Source organism: Necator americanus, chromosome X, assembly GCF_031761385.1.
Source record: "Necator americanus strain Aroian chromosome X, whole genome shotgun sequence".
Lineage (NCBI taxonomy): Eukaryota > Metazoa > Nematoda > Chromadorea > Rhabditida > Ancylostomatidae > Necator > Necator americanus.
Window position 1 is genome coordinate 32940379 of NC_087376.1, and position 20412 is coordinate 32960790.

Here is a 20412-nt window from a genome sequence, read left to right on the forward strand (position 1 = left end):
TTATTGACCAAATCACATCAATGTGGAGATCAACAACACGAAAGAGCGAATCCGAAATTTCTGGAACAATTCGAATTCGCTTAATAATCTTGAACAACATTTCTTATTTTAAAATTGATTTCCATAATAATCTACATCTATGAACCTCCTTTTTTTAGAAGTTAACACTCAATTATTAAACTTTAAATTTCAACTTATTAAATACAAACGCTGCAGCGTCAGGAAACGTAGTTTGAAGATTTAAAAATCCTCTTTCCATTTAATTTGCACTTTAATTTAGTAATACCACAACGATTTTGATAAAAATTCACAACCACTTCATAATTTTATGAATGCAGTCTACAAAAATGGCATTAATATGATCGGTGGAAGAAATGAGGATATTCCTAAACATATTAGATTCTCGAAAGTTCAGGAAAACTATTGAAATGATATTTAATATGTATTCGATATTCTCAAAATCTGAACACTGAAGTCTATGTGTTAGTAGTTAAAATAAAACAGTTAAATAAAACAGTTAGATTAAAGTTACAGTTAAAATAGTTAAAATACTTAAATATCTTACACATTCTCTTTATTATTGTTACCTTGAACTTGAAAAAAATGGATTCAAATGCAGAAGAATATAGGAATACGTGGAGAATACTTCTACTCTGGACGAATCCAGGATAAATGTGAGATATGCAACCAGGTAAAAGAGGTGCACTTGAAAGTTGACAATAAGTTTTTAAAAAAAGTGCAGTGGTACAGACGAGGGCCATGTGAACATAAAAATTCTCCCGGCTTTTATTTTCAGCAAGAGGTGCATAAATGAATCAGTGGAGGTTCGTGTGAGGTTTTTGGTAGAGCAAGAAATCTATTGCTATCGATCCGTTTTTTTTTCGCTCTTCTCTTCCTTGTATTTACTTCCAAAAGACAATCCTTTGGCTCAATTCAATGCGTGCACACTTACTTTTTTTTCGGCACGATAAACAATAATAATAATTTTTGCCGTTAATATGTTTGATTTAATGGATCCTTCCTTATTCGTTGAGAAAATACGTCAGTCAACAACAATGAGTAGAAAATACCTAATTTATCCTAGTACATAGCAAAAATAACTTGAACGTCAGTTCTCTCCCTTAAAGACACAAACTAAAAGCATAAAGGAAACCCATCAGTTCCTGACGAAACTACATGCATTTATGTTCCTGGGGCCGAGCACAATCAACTCTTAGTTGTCGTAAAGTCATAATGGAGGAGAAAAAAAAACCCGGTGATGGAGCTGAAGCTGACTACTATATAGACAAATTCGAAAGAAATCCAAGCCACATCTGGGAGGAGATTGAGCAGAGAGGGTCAGTGAGGTAGAGCAAAAACTGTTGCAAAGTTTGCTAATCAACTCCAGTGAATTGCAAGTCCAGAGCTTTTTTCATCAGGCGAATTTTGAGAACGATGTTCTACGATGGTTTCGGTTTCTAGAAAGTTTCTGGAGGGAAATGCAATTGGTTTTTTATTAATCTCAACTTAATGTACCAAAAAATATTAACGGAATCTCGATCTCATTTGCGGTTTTGATATTGAAGAAAAAAATAGAATTAGGACTTGAACTGATATTCCAGAAGGTCCAGAAAATATCATCATGTCAATATACCTCATGTCAATATTTTGGACTTAATATGAAAAATAGTTTTTCTAAAATTGTAATTGTTAAAGAAAAATTGCAAACTCCAAGTGAAAGACGAAGATTGAGTTTAAAAAAAGTTTAGGAAGGAATGGAAAATTTGTGGAGAATTGCACATTGCAACTCTCGCTTTAGAAAACTATTACTTCTATGCGATTCCTCGAAAAATCTAAGGAATGAGGATCCGTTAAGCAGGGATTAACGGAATCGAACGTACACAACCGTACACATATGTACGCTTATGTACACAAACGTGCGTTAAGCGCTGCATCTATCCTGAAACGCTTAATTCCATTGCTCCGACCATTCATGAATAATGTTCAGAGGTGCCGACACAACGATCGCTAATTTCCATGATTGTGCATTAGAGAGAAGCACCTTAACTACATAATTTAGGTGATTATCCATGTTATTTCAAGGATCTGTACTGATTCTGAACTCTTTGAAAAAGCTCAACGTTTCCTGAAATCCACATCAGTGCACTCACAGCAGAGTGAGATGAAGAAGAACAAAGGGAGCGAAAAAAAAACTTTTTTCTGAATATTCAAGGCTTAGCAAGACGTTTCCTGCTTCACGTTTACATTAAGGCCTTTTTGATAACAAGGGGTTGTCGGATATTACGTAAAACTGTATATAATTAATATTAACATGTGAACATGCCTAATCTACTTCTCAAATGGCTAGAGAATCCAATAATTGTTGGATTTAAGTGTTATCCGAGCTTACTCTAAGAAGTAAGGATCACTATGAAAGTCTGATTTGTACTCCTGTCTAAAAAAACTCTTTCTAAACCGTCTTCCATGCTTCCTGACCCTTGCTATTTGTAGGCTGAAATTAACTATCGTTAATCCGAGAAAATTCGGGGTAGAAAGAAAGAAACGGAAGTGAAAGAAGAGCTGCGCTTCGGCAAAATCCAAAAAAAAAGTATTGTGAGTGAAGGAAAGAGGTTACCGAGATTGACGACATTACTAGCATTCAAAGTGAATTTCTGTAAAATACCGTAACAGAACTAAGATCACGTCTTTATTAATGTTTCGATGAAACTGTTTAAAAAATCTTTCACTGTTCCTTTTTGCTTTTTTTCTCAGTAGTCTTAGATGTTAGTTTTGCCCTTATGGGCCCTTTACTGCATCCAATTCAAAACGAATAATAAATCCACCGATTTTGAATTTCCTAGCTGCTTTCTTTTCGACGTTGTGTCAATAAAATCAAAAGTGAACTTTTTGGAAAATTAAAATAGTTCGGAACGAATATTCGTGGGGAAAAACACGAAAATTTGACCTAATTGTGAAGAAATTCATTAATTGTCTTAAAAAATGGGAAAGAAATTGTTGCAAACTTGTTAAACCGGTAATATTTGCTAGTTATCGTAGTCCTTGAAAAACACTTCTGATGTGATCATATTTTTCCTTTTCACCAAGAAGAAGACGTCGAAACTTAGGATTCTAGGAGTTGAGTAATCTTTCTCATGCCCAAGCCTTGTTCAAATAGATTTCTTGCTACCGTTCCTCACGTTCTTCGAGGAGGAAATTTGAGAATCCATAGGTACAGAGAGGAGAACAATGTGAACTCCACTTGAATGCAAGCCAGTCGTACTTTTCGGGAGCAAACTGTTTAATTTCCAGGGGGTTGAACGGAAAGCTTGTGCACAATATTTGATAGAAATTCACTCATAATCATGTGACAAATATATACATAAAAAGTTCCTGAAAACCTACAGACTTCCCTCATCCATTATCTTTAGTACCGTAAGTTATCATGTTATTATTTATAACATTATTCCTCACTGAAAATTTCTTTTAAAAAAGTCACTATTTCTCTAATATTTTTCGATGTCATAAATTTAGTAGTTTAATAATTTTATAGTCCTAGCGAACATTGACTATGAGGTACACGGATGCTGTATTGAGGTAAAAAAAAACCGCAATAATCCGATCAAAAACGAAAGTAACGAGCTGAGAAGGTGCCATGTCAGTGATACATTTATTTATTTATTTTTTCGTTAGTTTTTCCAACTTTAGGCAAATCCCTTCAATTCTCTGCCTGGTTTGCGCTCCAAGGCAGAAAAAAATCTCTGTTTCTTATATAATTAACCTCCAATCTTCAGGAAGTGATTTTTGAAGCAGAAGTTCGAATACAAATAAAACATGCGGTGAATTTTTTTAGATAAGAAATCTTCTGGATCTGATAAATGTTTCAGATGTGTGTTCATTCACAGCTGGTTTTTCATCCCTTGTAGAATGTGCATCAGATGGAATTACAATCAAATTTGATAGTACATATTTATTGAACCTTCAGGTTGGTCAGACCCGTAAGGTTTTTATAAATAAAATTCAATGCTATCTAAATTGAGTCCTTGTGCGTCGCGGTTCTATGTCGGCAGATTGTTTCAGCAAAGGTTGCACGTTTTACCACAGTACGATTTCCTCTGATCCATGGTGTAGAACGTGTTACCGCAAAAACCGTTGGTCTTCCAGCTGGCACAACTGTAAGAGAACTGTATAAATTTCTGGAGAAAAAAAGCTAGAGAATAGTTAAAATAATAAAACAAACCTTGTACTGCTGTCAACACAAGTAGAAGGATTTGAAGGTGCTAAAATTATGTTAGTTCGTATCATAAACCAATATTTATGGATTTTTTCAAACAATTTTGTAATGGTTTTCAGTTCCTCACCTGCAGTACTGGCTACAATAGAACCAGCGGTGCTACCGCCTGCCGCAACAGTAGTGGATTCAGGGCAGTATCCACAAGTTCGCTGGCAGTTCTCCTAGAATTGAGAACGCTTCTTTTAATGAACCCTTGAAATTTCCTTAAATAATTTTGTCAGCAAATAGCAATTTTGAAGTTGTACCTTAACGAAGACTTGCATGTCAATTTGTCTGCATATGGCTGGATCGTTTTTGCATTCAATCGCTTTGTCAACACATCCTCCTTAAAAAAGTATTTTGAAAAAAAACACCATACAAAATTCAACCCCGTTCAATTTTCGTTTTCTGTTAAGAAGTTGTGAAAAAACTATCGGTTAGATCTAAGCACCATTCTGAATGCTTTGTGTACTATTTTAGACTTTCCTTTATCCTTTTAAAACTTTTATTTTATATTTGAGAGCTTTTTTTGCCTGCTTCTCTTCTTTTACTTCTTCTTTCCTTTACTTTTCTTTACTATTGAAATGATTTCAAAAATCTACTAGTACTTTTTTATTAGTGAATACTATGCGAATGTCTTATAGACGTACCTTCAAGACAGAGACCGCAAACTGCTGGACAGTCCTCAGCCAGAATTGGCCTCCAAGTGCTATCCTTGCATTGTGCTTGTGTGACCGTCTCACACTTAGTTCTAGGGACTGAAATGTTTTGAGTTTTATCAAATATTTTCATGTTGAAAAATTCAAAAAAAAAAATCCGCAACTCACATTGCTTGTTTGCGCACTTGTACTCTGGTGCCTCACAACAATATCCACAACTTTTAGGGCAAGTAGAAATGGCGAGCTGTTTCACATCTTCACTAATACCATTAGCATCCTAAAAAATTCACATGAGCAGACAAAAAAAACTCTCCTTATCTTCAAATTAACGGTTATACAGTATTGCATTTAGCATCTCGGTCGGTTGTACCCAACGGAACGACAGCAGTTCCGAAAAGCTGTGCGCATGAAGCGGTAGCGAACTTGTCCTCGCAGACAGTTGCTGTTGCGACAAACTGGAATGATCTGGATTTGATCCGAAAAGGCGATATCACTCATTCTACGATAAAATATTGCCAATGTATTACTGTAGGTGTAGTAGAATCGCCATTAGTACAATTCATATCTGTAAACGCTCCAGCAGAAGCAGATGACACTAGAGCAAAGCAGAAGACGACAGCACGCATCATTTTTTTTACCTTAAAATATGTTCTTTAGCTTAATATTCTTATGATGAGAGCTACTGAAAGCGTTCTCAAAAAATGCTAGGAAAAATTCCAGAAATGAAGCACAGAAAATGCTATGGTCATGGCACGAATCATTTGGCCTTTATAAGTCGTTTCGGATGGATGTTTCATTGCTCGTACATCTGTTCAAACATTCCACCTCTCTCTTGTCCAATCATTATTTCACGAAAGAATAACTGACTAAATAATGAGCTTTTGATGATTTTTTTTTCGTGTTCCTGATGCATCATGGAAAATATTTGTTAAAATATCCTATTTTTATTCCTCAATCGATAGAAAACGGTGAGAAGTTAGCATGATGATAAGAACACCTCTACAATTGTGGATACAAATGTGATCATGGGGACAATTATGGGATTTCTATCTGTTCTCTACGTAACTCTTCGTTTTTTCCAACCTGTAAATATGTAGTAGAAACAAATTTCAAAAATTTTTATAGAACAAATCTCTTTATAGGAGTTCTCAAAAGGATAGGCGTAAAATTCAGCTTCCATCTCCCTCTTTGATTTCTCTCCGAAACGCTTTTCACCAAGCTTTATAACGTGTAGAAAATTATTTATTAAAAACAAAAAGCAAATATTTGATTTTGCATGATTTTTGCTCTTCCGAAAACGACACTTAGAGATCGGGTGAGAAAAAAAAACCATAGCTAAACAGCTGCTCAAATACTGTATTCTGTAGCGACCGAAGAGTGCGATTTTTTCGGATCCACAATCCCATAGCGCTATTGTTTGATATGCGCTACGGTCAGCGATTAACGCCTACGCTATACATTTTTCACTAAATTTATATAAGAAAATGATATATTAGTACTCACTTTATCATCATCATACTGTTATTTCCTATCAGAAAAAAATTAGAAATAATTAGAGGCGAGAAAACTTTTCTTTCAACATTGTTCCTGTATGATGGCAGCAAATATGTGTTTAGGGCGATAGCGAACATCAGTTTTAATCCATATCAATAAATTTTATGCTCTTACAGTCTATGTAGCTACTGTAATTAATGGCAAATTTGCTGGGAATACTGTACTGTACTGTACGCACAGTATTCCCAGCAAATTTCCCATAAATTATCTACAGAAGTGTTTTTGAACATTGATTCTAGGTTTAAAATCCACTTCATCTCGTTACTTCATCTTCAAGGATTTACTTACAATAGTGATAAGTACTATTGTCCTATATTGTATCCCTACGAAAATGTGCATTATTCTACAGTACAGAAACTTTTTTAACCTTCATGGTGATATCCTTGCAATGTTTGGCTAAAGAGACATATTGAAGCACACTCAGTACTGTACTGCTACCGTACAAACTTCAGCCTGAAGAAATGTCTGTCACTAAATTCTGAAAAAAAACGTCTATTTGAACATCTTAAGGAGATTCCAAGAAAGGAAAAAATTTGTGTTTGGTAACACCCTCAGGAGGGTCGTCTAATTCAACGGCAATCTTTTTGTGATCTTTGATTTCGCAGTAATTACTCATCATCATTTTTTTTAAATGTATTTATTATGTGCGTTCAGTTTTATTTTTACTGTTTCAACTCCACGAGAAGTTGATTTCCTCTGAGCACCCACTAGCTCTTTCCTTGATTTAGAAACACGCATTAGTTCACTTTACGCTTTTTTTGATCCGTACACACTTGTAGCACATTTAGCTTGATCCAGAAGATTTCATCTAAATTGTACCTTCAAAAAGGTTGTGGAACCACTGAGATGAACAAAATAATCTTGCTGGGTCAAATATGACTGTTTTCTATTTTTTTTAAAAATATTCTGCTTATTTCGGCTATTGTACGAGTTTTAGAACACACTCTACTCTACCAACGGTAAAATAGCGTGGATAGGAACGTCTTATCAAATGTATGATAACAGGAAGAGAGCGACTTTTCCAAAGAATCACATAACTTCAGCAATCTTTCGTCCTTTAAAATGAAAGCTAGAAACCGGGTAAAAAAGAGTTTTTATTCTAAAAAATTACTAAACAAGCTTTGAAAAATCCTTTGTTCAATTCATGGATATAGAATCGTTGGATAAGTTGTTATCTCCATTCGCAGTGTCGAGCTTGTTTGACTGTTGTTCCACCGAATCCCATTGCAACGATGGAGAATATGGTGGCGACAAGGCAAAGCCAGTAAGAAGAGTCAAGCTGTAATGAATATATAAAGGTGAAGTGAAGTAGATAAGAAAAACGAGGATCAGATTTATTTACTAGTCCATTTAAGGACTCTTTAACTTTGTATTCATAATATAAAAATATTCACCGAAAATGTCACACCGATAGAAAAGTAGACTCCTGAAATAGAATTAGTTTGACTTAACACCGTTAGGTATTCAAAGAAATGGATTTTTCAATCAATATACCTGCGCTACGATCATAAGTAGCTCCATATCCTATAAGAGTGAATAGAAGAAGAATGGTTACTAGTGTTTGTTTACCAACAAATCCTCGTGTAAGAGTACAACGATACCTCTGGATAACCCTGAATATAATATGGTGTTTTATGACAAATCCAACTATTATATAAGGAGCAAATATGTCATGATTGTCATCGTTGTGTCTTTTTTATAGGATATCCTCGAATCCTACTTCAGAGATAGGTAAAATCAAGGAAGAAAAATAGAAACATCGACAACTTACACTGCTAGGATAATTGAAACTACTGCGAAAAACTGAACGATCCATGCAAAAAGCATCGATAGGAAAAGGACAATTGCCCAACCGTCTGCATTCTAAAAAAAAATAAAATTGTTACACAATAATTCAATGACAAACGCCTAGATCAATGATAATAATTGATTCACTTACATTCCAAAATAAACTACAAGTATTTGCGGATACACAACCCCAGGGAAAGATACCAGCAGATTTTTTTGCTGATAAACCAAATGCGGATACTTTTGCAGATACCCATGCTGTAAAATAATAAGAATAGTGGAAATTCAAATTTTAGCACTGGATTTAACACATAGAAAAAATTGCTTCATATAAGTTAAATACATTCTCGTTTAAATAATGAATTTTGTATTTAAAAATTTTTTTTAGTAGAACTAACCTGGTGTAAAAAGCGATATACTAACAAAAACATATGTAACAATAGCCGAAATACAGGAAGCTAACAAAAATTTCATTGCCATGGGGTTCAAGCGTTAGTTTCGGGATGAAAAAAGCGGGACTCTTATCGTTCTTATAAGGCCGAAGATTCGCAATATGACGCTATCTTTTGAAACAGTATTTACTTAAGTGCTTATCTTCATGACTCATTGCATGATCAATGCATGATCAAAACGCTCAATACATCCTGAAATCACTTCCTGACACATATTTCCGCTTAAATAGTGAACAATACAGGACATAGTGCACAATCGAAGACGAAGATGATTTGTAGATTTAATTAATGCCTAAACATAAGAATATTTTATCAAAGAAATCCATGATAACATCGATTATTATGATGATTATTCGGAATGTCTTATTGGAATCCTTGTTTTTTCTATGTTTATTTTATTTAAACAATCTTAATCATTTTTATTAAAAACTGGTTGATATATATGAACGCTACCGTAATAAGGATCAGTTTCAACGTAATGGAGGAGTTATCGAGGCATCACATCCTGACACACCGAAAAGTGAGGGAAAAGAAGAAATTTTCAACTGACTTGGAATAAAGCGCAGTACATACAGAAATATTTTTGTTCATAAATACTCATCACAGTATCACATCATAATTATTGATTTTAGGGAATTTATTGGACGATAATCACGAATACTTCCTGAGGTGGAAAAAAAAAACACAACTCGAAAAGTATCACGTGTCCGCGCGATCGTGGTCAAAAATGTGTGATCGGTAGGTCCCAGCATGATCAACGTGTTAAACGTGGACATAGGTCTTCCTTTTTACGAGCTCTAAAATTCAAAGGATTAAAGTTTTGCCACAATCCATCAAGGATTATCGTTTCTGGTTTGAAACGCAATTTCTTACAACTTTTTCCATTAATTTTAGAGTCGTGAAAAAGTAAAAAAAAAATCGAAATTTCGGAACAATCTATTGATTTGTCGACTAACAAACAGATGCATGAACTATGTAGACGTACCTTGCAACCAACTAGTCGGCTATTAATTTCTCCTATTTACTAATATTATTTGTATACATAATACGTTGTACTTTTCGTGCATGTTCACGTGCTACAAGTACATTTCTTAATGACTCTATAAGGTATTTTCAGGGGAAAAACGTATTTTGAGTATATTTATTGTACATTTTCCATCCATAAAGCTATGATACAAAAATTTGCTTTTTTTAACTTTCTTTTAGGCTTTGATTCCATGGAAAACGAAGACGTTACAAAAGAAAATGCAGACGACAGCGATTTTCAGTCGAAATAATCTTCTGTAGCTGACAAGGTCGACAGTGATACAATATTTTTAGAAAGTGCTGGTTTATAAAGCAGATAGATGCAGAGTTCCAGAAAATTCTCAGTTACCTCATTTTTACTGTAATAACATAAGCTGTTACACCTTTGTTTATTTTCGTTTATGGAATTCGTTTTTACTTATTTAGTTTTATTTTTAATTTTTATTCCAAAGGAATTGAACGCCACATAATCTCTCGGATAGCTACTCTCGTGCTGCGATCCTGTAGCTGATAGACCCCACCAGTTTTCCCGATAAAGCCACACTGCCATACTCCGCGTGATGTCATCCGGTCCGTGAGGGTCTTCCGTGTGGAGTTACAATACTATTTCGTGAGTAGTACCATGCGAATATATCTATGGGCAAAAAAAAAAACATTTGAATGGAACATCCTTTAAGATGTACTTAAATCCAATTAGACTACTAAGGAGTAGAATTCCTAGAATTGATAGAATAATTAATGTTGTTTAAATAGGGATAACGTGTGAAGATTAATTCTCCTATCAGAGAAACTTGGAAAGAACATGAACCAGCAATTTAGCGAAAGGTCGAAATGAACCGGTCGTCAACGATTCCGCTCTGCATTTCCTAAGCACCGTTGCGGCCTTCTCTCGTTTATCCTAATACCTCTAGCGAAACTTATTTGTATTATCGTATCCTATAGAAATGATGTTGGAATGCGTCGAATTTCCCCATAAAAATTCCGTTTCAATTGCTGATACTGGGTGTTTCAACAGAGAAAAAAACACAAATCATGGAATTTTCGCGTTCAGCTCTTGTGAGCGGAACTCTTTTTCCAACACTTCCAGAATTTTACCGTGGACGAAAAAAGACAGAAAGCTGTTTTTCATAGAAGCGATTACATACAATCAGAATTACGTAAAATCGGATGAAAGATATTTTAAAAGTCTTTCTTCTTCTATAATTTGGTTCTTCAAGGCTTGTTCTCCAGAGGATCTTTGAGGATCCCCTAAAAAAAGGTCTCGAAGATTATTATAAGATTAGTCTTGGACTGCCATAGCTTTCATTTCATTCTTTATAGAACATCGAATTAGAAAGTTTAAATGTATTTAGTGTAATTTTTTTTGAACAGCAACGTTTCAAAGCTCATCTGGAAATTCATGTGTCATCTAGTGATATTTATATTTGTTACGCTTAATTCTCTCCAGAGAAACATTAAATTCGGTTCAAAAACATTAACACCTTTTCTGTTGGAGAAAAAAAAATCTCGTTCCCATTACACAAATGTTTGCTGGTTAAAGGTTATTAAAGAAGGGATCATGATTAATTATAATTGACTAGAATAAGTGCTACAGTAATTCGCGTTTAACCTGCATACAGTAACTAATAGTAATAATAATCAATTTTGTTTTCAAAAAAAAAAAACCATCGCATCTTTTGTATGCACTTCAAATGAAGAAGACGTGATGCGGTTGAAGAAAGAAGGAACGTCTGAAGAGATGAAAATTATCCATACAGAATCTTTTTTGAAAAATCAAAAATTTTGCAGCTTTCTCCTTGTAATGAAAAAAAATAGAAATATTCATAGAGGTAGCTATTGGCACAGTCTAAACAACCTGTTTTAAAAAAAAAAGTTACTCGTCTTCTAGGTCTATTTTGTATAAGTATACTTTTTTAATCAATAAAAATGATGTGGTTGCTTTCATGTACTTCTCTCTAAATCGATTACTTTTATTTTTATTTCTCTTCCCTTGCAATTATTATACACGCAATTTTTCCCCATTCAAGTTCAAGTTCTGCGACTGCACACCACCTCCAAACTATTTTGCAGAGTAGAGACGTTCGTCCTTGCATCGTGCAAAATTTGTTCCATTCTTGTCGATCGCCAACTCGTCAACCTTGAACGCCTACTCACTTTTCCTATAGTCTACATAGACGTTAGTGCTGGAACAGGTACTAATCGCTTCCGTTCATCCACGTTTGCTATTATTATGCTCACAAAGTTGTCCGGTTTCCGAATATTGTGCTTTTCTTATTCACTAGCTATGCAGTTTAGAAAAAATTCGCCTATTGCTGCGTTCCTTGCTCAGCTGAACTCGAGTAATCTTTAAACGCTTAACTAAATTAGATTTTAGAATAAATTTAAGCTTAGTTTCCTTCCTTTTTGGCAATTTACTTTATATTTGCTTAAACTTTAGGTAGTTTTTGCCATTTGTAAAAAAACGACGAAATATGAATTATTCTTGCTATCCATTTGCGACAAGTTCACGTCTTCTTAAAGTAGTCACAATTTTCCGAAGTTCGAAATACAGTATCCATCGAATCTCCATTTAAATCGCAAGAAAAGTACATTGCACTGCGATTATGGTCGGTATGAAAAATACGTCCTCCTTTATGAGAATTTTTGGAAGAAGTTTCTGGAAAAGATGATAGGAGCACTGTTAAGGTAATGCAGCTACCCAACGCTGTATACCTAGCCGACCGGCCCAGTTTCCCTTTTAGCATCGTTACACAACTTGGAGTTTATTTTTTACCGCTTATTTACATCTTTTCCTTATCATTACTTGTCATAGACTACTTTTCCTGGATCGCTTCTTAATAAAACTGGACAACAAATCGATTCAGCGCAAAAGTTCGGTGATACGGCACAAATGGTTGAAGGTTACTCGCAGGTGCGATCGTCGTTCGGTTTTCAGCGATGTGAAACAGTATCCGAAGTAATTCGGTGTTCACCTTCCAGCAAGTTGATCACGGTGACATTTTTGCCTTTATCGCTAAGCCGACGACGGAATGCCGAAGAGGTGCGATGGGACGCGTATTGTGCGTGGGTGGTGCGAGTTTGGTGGTTCGAGTGGTGGTCAAATTGGTTTGTGGGGGGTAAGGCGAACATAACGGGTTCGGTCCCCGCCATCATCGTCATGGTAAGATCCCGATCGGTGCCCCCCCCCCCCTCCAGTTACACGTGTCGTCGGTCTCTTATGTTCTCAGTGCATACCAGTATTGTAGGGCAGATGTTGTGCAAGTGGCGACAGAATATTCCGGTTTCGTGTCTTTCATCGCTTCGTCTCTCTACATTTGCTACCATGCTGTCTTATCTTTCAACCATCTTCGTTAGATCTCACCTACGCTTGATTGCTACCACGAATGAAACGTCCCGAATATCCTAAATGTCGAAATTTTTCGCATCATATTTGCTTCATATCTATTATTTTCATGCGAATACATCAACAATTTTCAGATATGATATTCTTTATAATTTTATCTTCACTATTAATCACGTCATTAGCCCAAAACGAAATCGACTTTGACAATCCTGGTGTGAGTTTTTAATGACGCTTTCTCTTTTCCATCACATTGAATGACACACGTATCAATTTGTTTGAAAATTTCTCTGCTTCGATGAATTTCTTTTCTTTCAAGTATGCAGTGGAAAAAAAACCTTTGACATGTTGTTGGTTTCACGGCAGCAAAAAGTCTTTCGGTATTCTGTAACATGACAGGAAACCTGTACCATTTCCAGGATATAAATGCAAAATAGGAAAAATAAGGTTGTTGTATTTACAGTTCATTAGTGAATTGGTCATTTACCGAATTTCTAGGGAAGAAAGAGAAAAAACAAGTTATTAAAAGTGTTTTCCTACATGCTGTAGAAGAGTTAACTCATTTATCATCTATCAGGTCGCTCAATCAACGTCGTAGATCCTTCATTGTACGGTACAGTATGCAGGAAAAACTACTACCGCAGTTCTCGAAGTAATTAGCTTTCATCAATAACAATACTAAGAAAGAACTGGTTACAGCCTTCGGTTGATGATGACGATGTATTGGTTCCTAAGATGGTTTGATTTACTGTCTATTAACTGGTACTTTTAGTTGTTTTTTTACACATCTGTACCGATTGGCATTGTGAATGCAGGAACACCCATTCGCTGTAATTATAAATGTTCGGGGAAAGTCGACTGCAGCTACTTCCTAGGAATAATCGTGACTGCAGAAACTAATAGAAACGAGCTCACCATGACTATGAGAATACTTAAGAACAATGGAAATCCTTTCTTGGATAATCAAAAAAAAAGAAGAAAATTGTTCTGGGTGGTGAGTTAGAAATGAGTTCAGGAATTCGCTGTAGAGTCGGTTATCAGAAAAAAAATTCCTGTTATCACAGCATGTCTAAAACGTGTTAAATTTAACACTTTCCTAAGTCAGTAATACTTGCAAACAAGTTTCCGATACTTTCCTTTTTCTACTTGTTATTTTCTTTCCTAAAAAAGAGAATAATTTATGTATTTTCCTGAATGTTACCACTTAAGTCATCAAATAAACCTATTTTTTCCTTAAGAGCATTTTCGAACTGTGTGCACGGATTTGGGAGATATATGTGCTGAATAAAAGCTCGAACCCGAACTTTTATACTTAAAAGAATGGAATTTTGCGTAGCTGGAGGAAGTCAACTGGAATCCTTAATGGATACAGCGCTCTACAGCATTTGTTCTAAAGTGATAATTGACAAATAAGTGGACCTCTTTGCTTACTAGTAATAGATTTCTTAAATTTTTTAAGTATTGAAAATGTTCATTAGGCAGTAGGTTGTGGATATAGTGTATGTATCAGCTCATAAAGATCAAAGGAATATTGTCGATTTTTCAATTTTATAAAACAACAACTGTTTGAAATGGTCTCAAAACTGTATAGTATTTTCCGGATATTTTCCTTCACCGTACAATGGATTACTATTGTGCAATGTAGAAGAAATATCCGAGAAATTTATAATAGAATAGTTTGAATTTCTCGTGTGGAATTGATCCCAGCAATTTATTTTAGAATTGCGGAACTGCTGGATCAAACTGGAAACCTTGTATAGAGAGAAAAGTTGCTGATCAAGTGTTTGGATCATGTTGTGAACGATTTGTACCACCTGAATGTCGAGGATTGTGCATTTATGAGACGAATGCTATCGAAGCTAGAGTTGTGGTAGGTGTCAATACATATATTCAGTTCTTTCCGTGTTCGTTATCGTTTCTTTGATCGGTGCGTCGATCGATATGATCAATACGTCCGTTCGATTGATTAGATTGAGTTCTGCAAGCCTTTAGAAGTTGCTGCTCTCAGGATAACGATGTTTTAACTTTCCCTTGATAGGTTATAAAAAAAAAGCTAATTTTCTCTTATCTTCGCCAGTTGTGTTGAGAACTGATGAGTGATAAAAAAAGGATATTGATAAAGTTAGTGATAAAATTAGATTATTGTTCGGACTATAATTTTCGATTGTTCCTCAAGAAGGTGCAGGTAATCTCTGTTCAATATAGTGAAGCGCAGCTGGTAAGGGGTTCCCCTCAGGAGTCGCTAAATTGGTTCCAAACTTGTCTGGGAGGATAAAAATACTGGAAAATACTGATAAAAATAGTGGCACATACCCTATCCCCTACAAGGTATTGAACAGCCTAAACACCCCTCCGTTAACCTCAAACGATCCTGAATTGAAGTGGACACTTCCCAGGCGAATTGATTAACGCCTAACATTTTATCCTTAACCACTTTATTAACGAATAGTGTCAACAGCTCCCAGGACAAACCCTAGTGGTTCAGCGAATTTCAAGCTACGTTCTTTTTCTTTCTCCACCTTACATGTCAAGTTTCATGTAGCCCACCTCCATTCAACGATAGCGATTCTTTTTTTGACTTCGAGTATTTTCTAAGATTCTCAACAAGTTTTTAGTTAACATTCATTGTACTGGAAGCCTCTTTAGTTTGTCGCCGAACTTTTAGAAAACTAAGAGCTAAGCGACAAGGTTAAAATTAACTACAGCAATAAAATTGATTAATTATTTCCTGAGGAAATATGATCATGATTTTGTGAAGCAGAAGCCAAGATTGTTAACATTATTTATTGCCGGACCCACAGTTTTCATCAGAGCCTAGAAAGGCAAAACAACTGTTGCGTATGTTCCCAAATGTCTCATCCAGAACAAGTTACCATCCTAAGCCAAGGTAAAAAAAAAAACCTGAATCAGTTTACTCACCTAAGTAATTGTGTCGCTGTGATGTTTTGCGGACCATAATTACTGCACTAATAGCAGCTAGGATGCGAGCTGTGTATGAACCCGTGGAATCCCAGAAAGAAGCTTTTGGGATTAAAAATGTTGATGTTGGAACGGATGTCTGACTCTATCGTTTCGTACCCAAACTGAGACCAATCATCTCCTGCGTTCTGCAGGATGTGGGAGCGGTTAAAAGGGTTTAGGGGAGGAAAACCTATTTAAAACTAATAAAAATACAAAGTATCCAATAGTTGCCGTTTTAATATCTAATTATCTCTAGGAGAGATAGTTAGCCTCTACTTTAATTTCAAGAAAACATAGATATCACAAATTCATTTTTTTAAGCTGATGCATACAATCCAGCCGTCTCGATGTCGCCTATACAAGTACCTTCCGGCTATCGTACATTGTGCAGCTCAAACTCATGATAATACCGAGTGTTGTCGAGCGAACGGTATGGCTCAAATCGGAGAACAATGTCTTCAAATGTGTCAACCACAGGTAATTGGAAATAATTGGCACTTTAAAAAAAAATCTTTCCACACTATCCTAGAAGTAAAATGTTTAAAGAATCTCTTCTAGTCCTTTCTCTCAATATGTTCTAGCAAAAAACTCCTTATCACTAACTAATCGTCTTTTCCTAGGCAAATCCACGTCGTTTCTGGGGAGTGAAATCGTTGCGGAAAGATTTGGTAGTATGCCTCGCTAAATGGGATCAAATTATGCAATGCCATCAGTCAGGACTACGTGCCAGAAAAGTGCCTCGACCAACTGTGTGAACTATCGAATCTCTACCTAGTAAATCGCTAAATCGTTAAACTTTCGCTTCACTATATATTAGGGTGTTAAAATCCCTCTAATCATCTTTTTATTAGAAGAAAGATACTGACAATTATATAAGCAGAATGTCGGTAACAATCCTATATTGTGTATTTCATAAAGGTTTTCTCTGTTTTGTTACAAATTTACGATCGTGATTTAAAACGCTACGCCTACGCTTCGAAATATCATGCTCCAACATCATTTCTATTAGAATTGCTTCACATGATTGTTGCTGTGAAAGAGTTTTTTCATTAATATAGTAACCTTCAAGAAACCCCTTTTTATACTTTTAGCGCTTACCACTTTACGCCAAGCGACAATAAGGAAGCGACAACATGATGCGAAAAGTGAAAAGTGCGAGCTGCCTGCGACAAGCGACACAAAATAAAGCCTTCCATACTTTTTTGCCGCGCGATAGTTCCTCAGTTCGTTTTGCGAGCGCGTGCGACAACCAATTCAACTCACCATTCGCTGTCGTGAAGCAGACTAAATGCCTCAGTATGGATCAAACCGTATTCTGTACAGGAGAATATTTCCTAATTTTATTTCCCTGCTGCTTCCATTCCCTCGCAACGACATACTGACGAAATGAACTATGGCAGAAGGTAACGAACGTGCTCAGATATACTGAGTTCAAAATTTTGACGGTGGAGACTCCAGTTTGAGTGCAATCGTAGTCCTCTAGATGTCAACAGAAGATATAAAACACAGGGAGCGCGGTTAATTTGCCTAAAGGCAGGTGATCACGGTAGGTCTTCCAGGCAGTGAGGGGAGGCTGGAGGATTGGCAATGAAGCGCTACCATTCACGGCCTATATGGTTAAAAATAAATCTTACTTGCATATCATGTAGTTTATTTCATTCACATGTTTAAAAGTTTAAAAATTGTGAACATGAAATGTTAGGTTGAGAAGAAAATCTTGTCAGTTTCGTTGTTTTTTTTTGTTTTTTTTTTATTTAGCATGCAATGGAAATCAACCAGCATAATCCCCTTTATCAGACACTGCTGTGCTCCACCTAATGGACAGGTCCCTTTTCCCAGAAGTGCTAAGAGTGGAAATCGAAGAACTCCTTTTGATCCGGGCGGAGAAAGAAAGAATGACCGATGGATAGCGCGATTTCATCCGTCGAGGTATGAGGGATCTCTCGAGTCAGCACTTTTCTGTAGTTGGGAGCAGGAGGCGGTTGAGGACTTTTGCTAAGCTACGCCCGAGTCTCATTACAGAACTGTGGGTGCTATCCTCTGGTTCCTCTTTGACAGCGTCGAGAATAGCGGAGTCTTCCACAGTGTGGAGTGGGGCCTTTTCCTTGAAGATCGTGTCTTCCCTTGCAAAGCGAGCAAAACAGCCGTGAGAGTCCTGATTGTAGTGGTCCTCTACCCAATGCGGTATTGATTGTATTGTTACGGATTGCTGCCGTCGCTCCGTTACAGCGCCATCCACGGAAGATGACGGCTCGGAGCTGTTCCTGTGGAATTGACATCGTGCTTAGCGTTAAGAAAGGTACTCTTCTGAATCTACCTTCTGTCGAGAATCTTCGAGAGTGTTTTACAAATACCACATGAGTACTGATCAAGGATCGAAAGCTATGGACTTTTCAAAAAGAAATCTGATGAGACCTTCTCATAAACTTTGATGTATGGCTACATGGAATCCCTGTGTATATGCGCTCTGTGAAAGAATCAATTCAGTGATTCTCTTGTAGTAGAAAAATATCCTGGTTTAGTTTAGGATAAATCAAAGATATGCTCCAAAATTTAGCAACTTCTCTACTTGGCCCTTAATGTAAATTCTAAAGATTGTTCACTTCTCCTCACCATCCCCTTGGTTCTTTCCTGAACCTCCGCTAGGGTATTCAATGCTTTGATGCTTGATTACAATCTTTTTGTCAGCATCGAATTAGCTTACAAAGCTGGATGAGATCCCGTGGACGTTCTCGCCTTTGGATTGCCCTTAATTAGATATCTTTAGTGAGAAACCGCTCAGATACGATGCGCCGACAAAATCCACCTCAATTCTTGATTTCTTCACATTCCGTCTTTTGTATGTGCTTGAAGTGTTGAGCGATGTCCTGTTGTCGCCTTGTAATTTAGCTTATCTCACCACTTCAAAAAAAATTAATGACGATTTGTGAGAATTTTTTTCCAGTTAAGATTAGAATCAATTCGAACGTGGTGGCTACAAGAAACTGGGGCAAGTTTTTTTTTTATTGTGCGAATAGAAATTGATATTGCAAAAAAAAATCCACCGGTTTGTTATAATTCCGCTCAGAGATTCGTATCAAACTAACATAAATAAAGAATTTATGGCACTCAGCATATTTATGGTTTATGTCTACATATTAATTTGTTGTGTACAGGATTAATTGTGTAAGCTCGTCCATTCGGCTCGAATTTGATACTCTTCGTCAACACAGTCGTTCCCTGTTCTTACTGAGATCCGTGAGAATTACATTTATTCTCTTTGGAAAAATCAGAAAATTTGTTGAAACTTTTCTTAGGTGGATGCTGCCTGCAAATATTCACAAGCGTAACATAAGTTTTTCTTCTTTCATCATTTCAAGCGAAATTTCTTTCTTTGACTGCTTCGTTCACAAAGGCAAAGCACAAAAACAATTCATTAGTTGAAAAGAAATAGATCGTAAATGAGAAAGTACAGAAAAAAAAAGTAAGGATTGAACCAAGCCACAGTAGTGTAAGTAAATATGGCTCCTTATAATTAAATCGTAAAGAAGAATCCGTGATTTCTTATGTGATTAATATTGGCTGTGTGCTTAAGTGCAGAGAATTTCTCAACTTCGCCACGGTTCTGTTTCCTCACGCACGTATCACGCACGTACGATGCTCTTGTATGAACAAATATAGCACGAGATGATTCTAAAGAATTTTTGTTTGCATTGAGTCACTTTCTTTAACGTTGTAAAGACTACACGTCTAATAGTACTTCGAAAAAGTATGTATCTAGCTCTGTCAGAATAACGTGGAAGTTTTTTCTTGTTTGCAATAACTTTGCGTAAATTTCTAGAAAGAAAAGCTGCTGGTGCGAAATTTACGGCATCTGCGCCAAAAAAGTAGCATGTTCTTAAAAATATTCCTAGAGGACAAAACGTGCAAAAATCCATGAATTGGGTATGAAGCTAATTGAAGGCGTATAAGCAGTGTTTTGAAATTTCGAAGATTTTCAAAACTAGGACAGTTCCGAATAGGGTATGATCAAAAATATTGATATCATACATACTGAAAATGCAGAAACCTTCTGTAAGAAATTTTCGAAAAACAAAGTACTTGTGGAACTAGAAAGGGACATAGCAGAAGTCACAGTAACTTTAAAATATTTTCTCCAGACTAAAAGATAAAATTAGCAATAACAATAACAAAAAATAACAACCAAAATAATCACAGTAACAACCACAACAAAATAATTCTCTCTCTTCAATGAATTTGAACGAGTAATTAAATGAGAGGGTCATCGTCACCATTAAATGGATCCAAAACGAAATATGATTATCGTTCCATTTATTCATTATTTATTTAAGAAAAAAATCCTGAAAAAGACAGAGAACGCATAACATTCACATCGTCTCCTTT

At 35.9% G+C, this 20412-nt stretch overlaps 3 protein-coding genes across 4 annotated transcripts; 1 reads left to right on the top strand and 2 right to left on the bottom strand.

The window, feature by feature from the left end:
- Positions 1-4006: 4006 nt before the first annotated feature.
- On the bottom strand, positions 4007-5537 carry RB195_026177 (uncharacterized protein; the record flags this gene model as incomplete). 2 transcript variants are annotated; one of them, XM_064214617.1, is made up of 8 exons in its annotated part: positions 4053-4149; positions 4217-4256; positions 4338-4431; positions 4516-4595; positions 4900-5007; positions 5077-5185; positions 5247-5363; positions 5436-5537. In XM_064214617.1, 8 exons carry the CDS (start codon positions 5535-5537, stop codon positions 4053-4055), a joined length of 747 nt encoding a protein of 248 aa, XP_064070499.1. The 2 variants fall into 2 exon arrangements, with proteins under 2 accessions (XP_064070498.1, XP_064070499.1); XM_064214618.1 differs by lacking the exon at positions 4217-4256 and having other exon boundaries at positions 4007-4149; positions 5436-5534.
- Positions 5538-7633: 2096 nt separating this feature from the next.
- Positions 7634-8730, bottom strand: RB195_026178 (uncharacterized protein; the record flags this gene model as incomplete). Its single annotated transcript, XM_013450820.2, has 6 exons — positions 7634-7741; positions 7857-7888; positions 7957-8075; positions 8234-8325; positions 8402-8508; positions 8649-8730. 6 exons carry the CDS (start codon positions 8728-8730, stop codon positions 7634-7636), a joined length of 540 nt encoding a protein of 179 aa, XP_013306274.1.
- A 4477-nt stretch (positions 8731-13207) lies between these two features.
- RB195_026179 (uncharacterized protein) lies at positions 13208-16784 on the top strand (the record flags this gene model as incomplete). The annotated part of the gene is made up of 4 exons (XM_013450819.2): positions 13208-13285; positions 14789-14938; positions 16351-16506; positions 16650-16784. 4 exons carry the CDS (start codon positions 13208-13210, stop codon positions 16782-16784), a joined length of 519 nt encoding a protein of 172 aa, XP_013306273.1.
- Positions 16785-20412: the final 3628 nt, after the last annotated feature.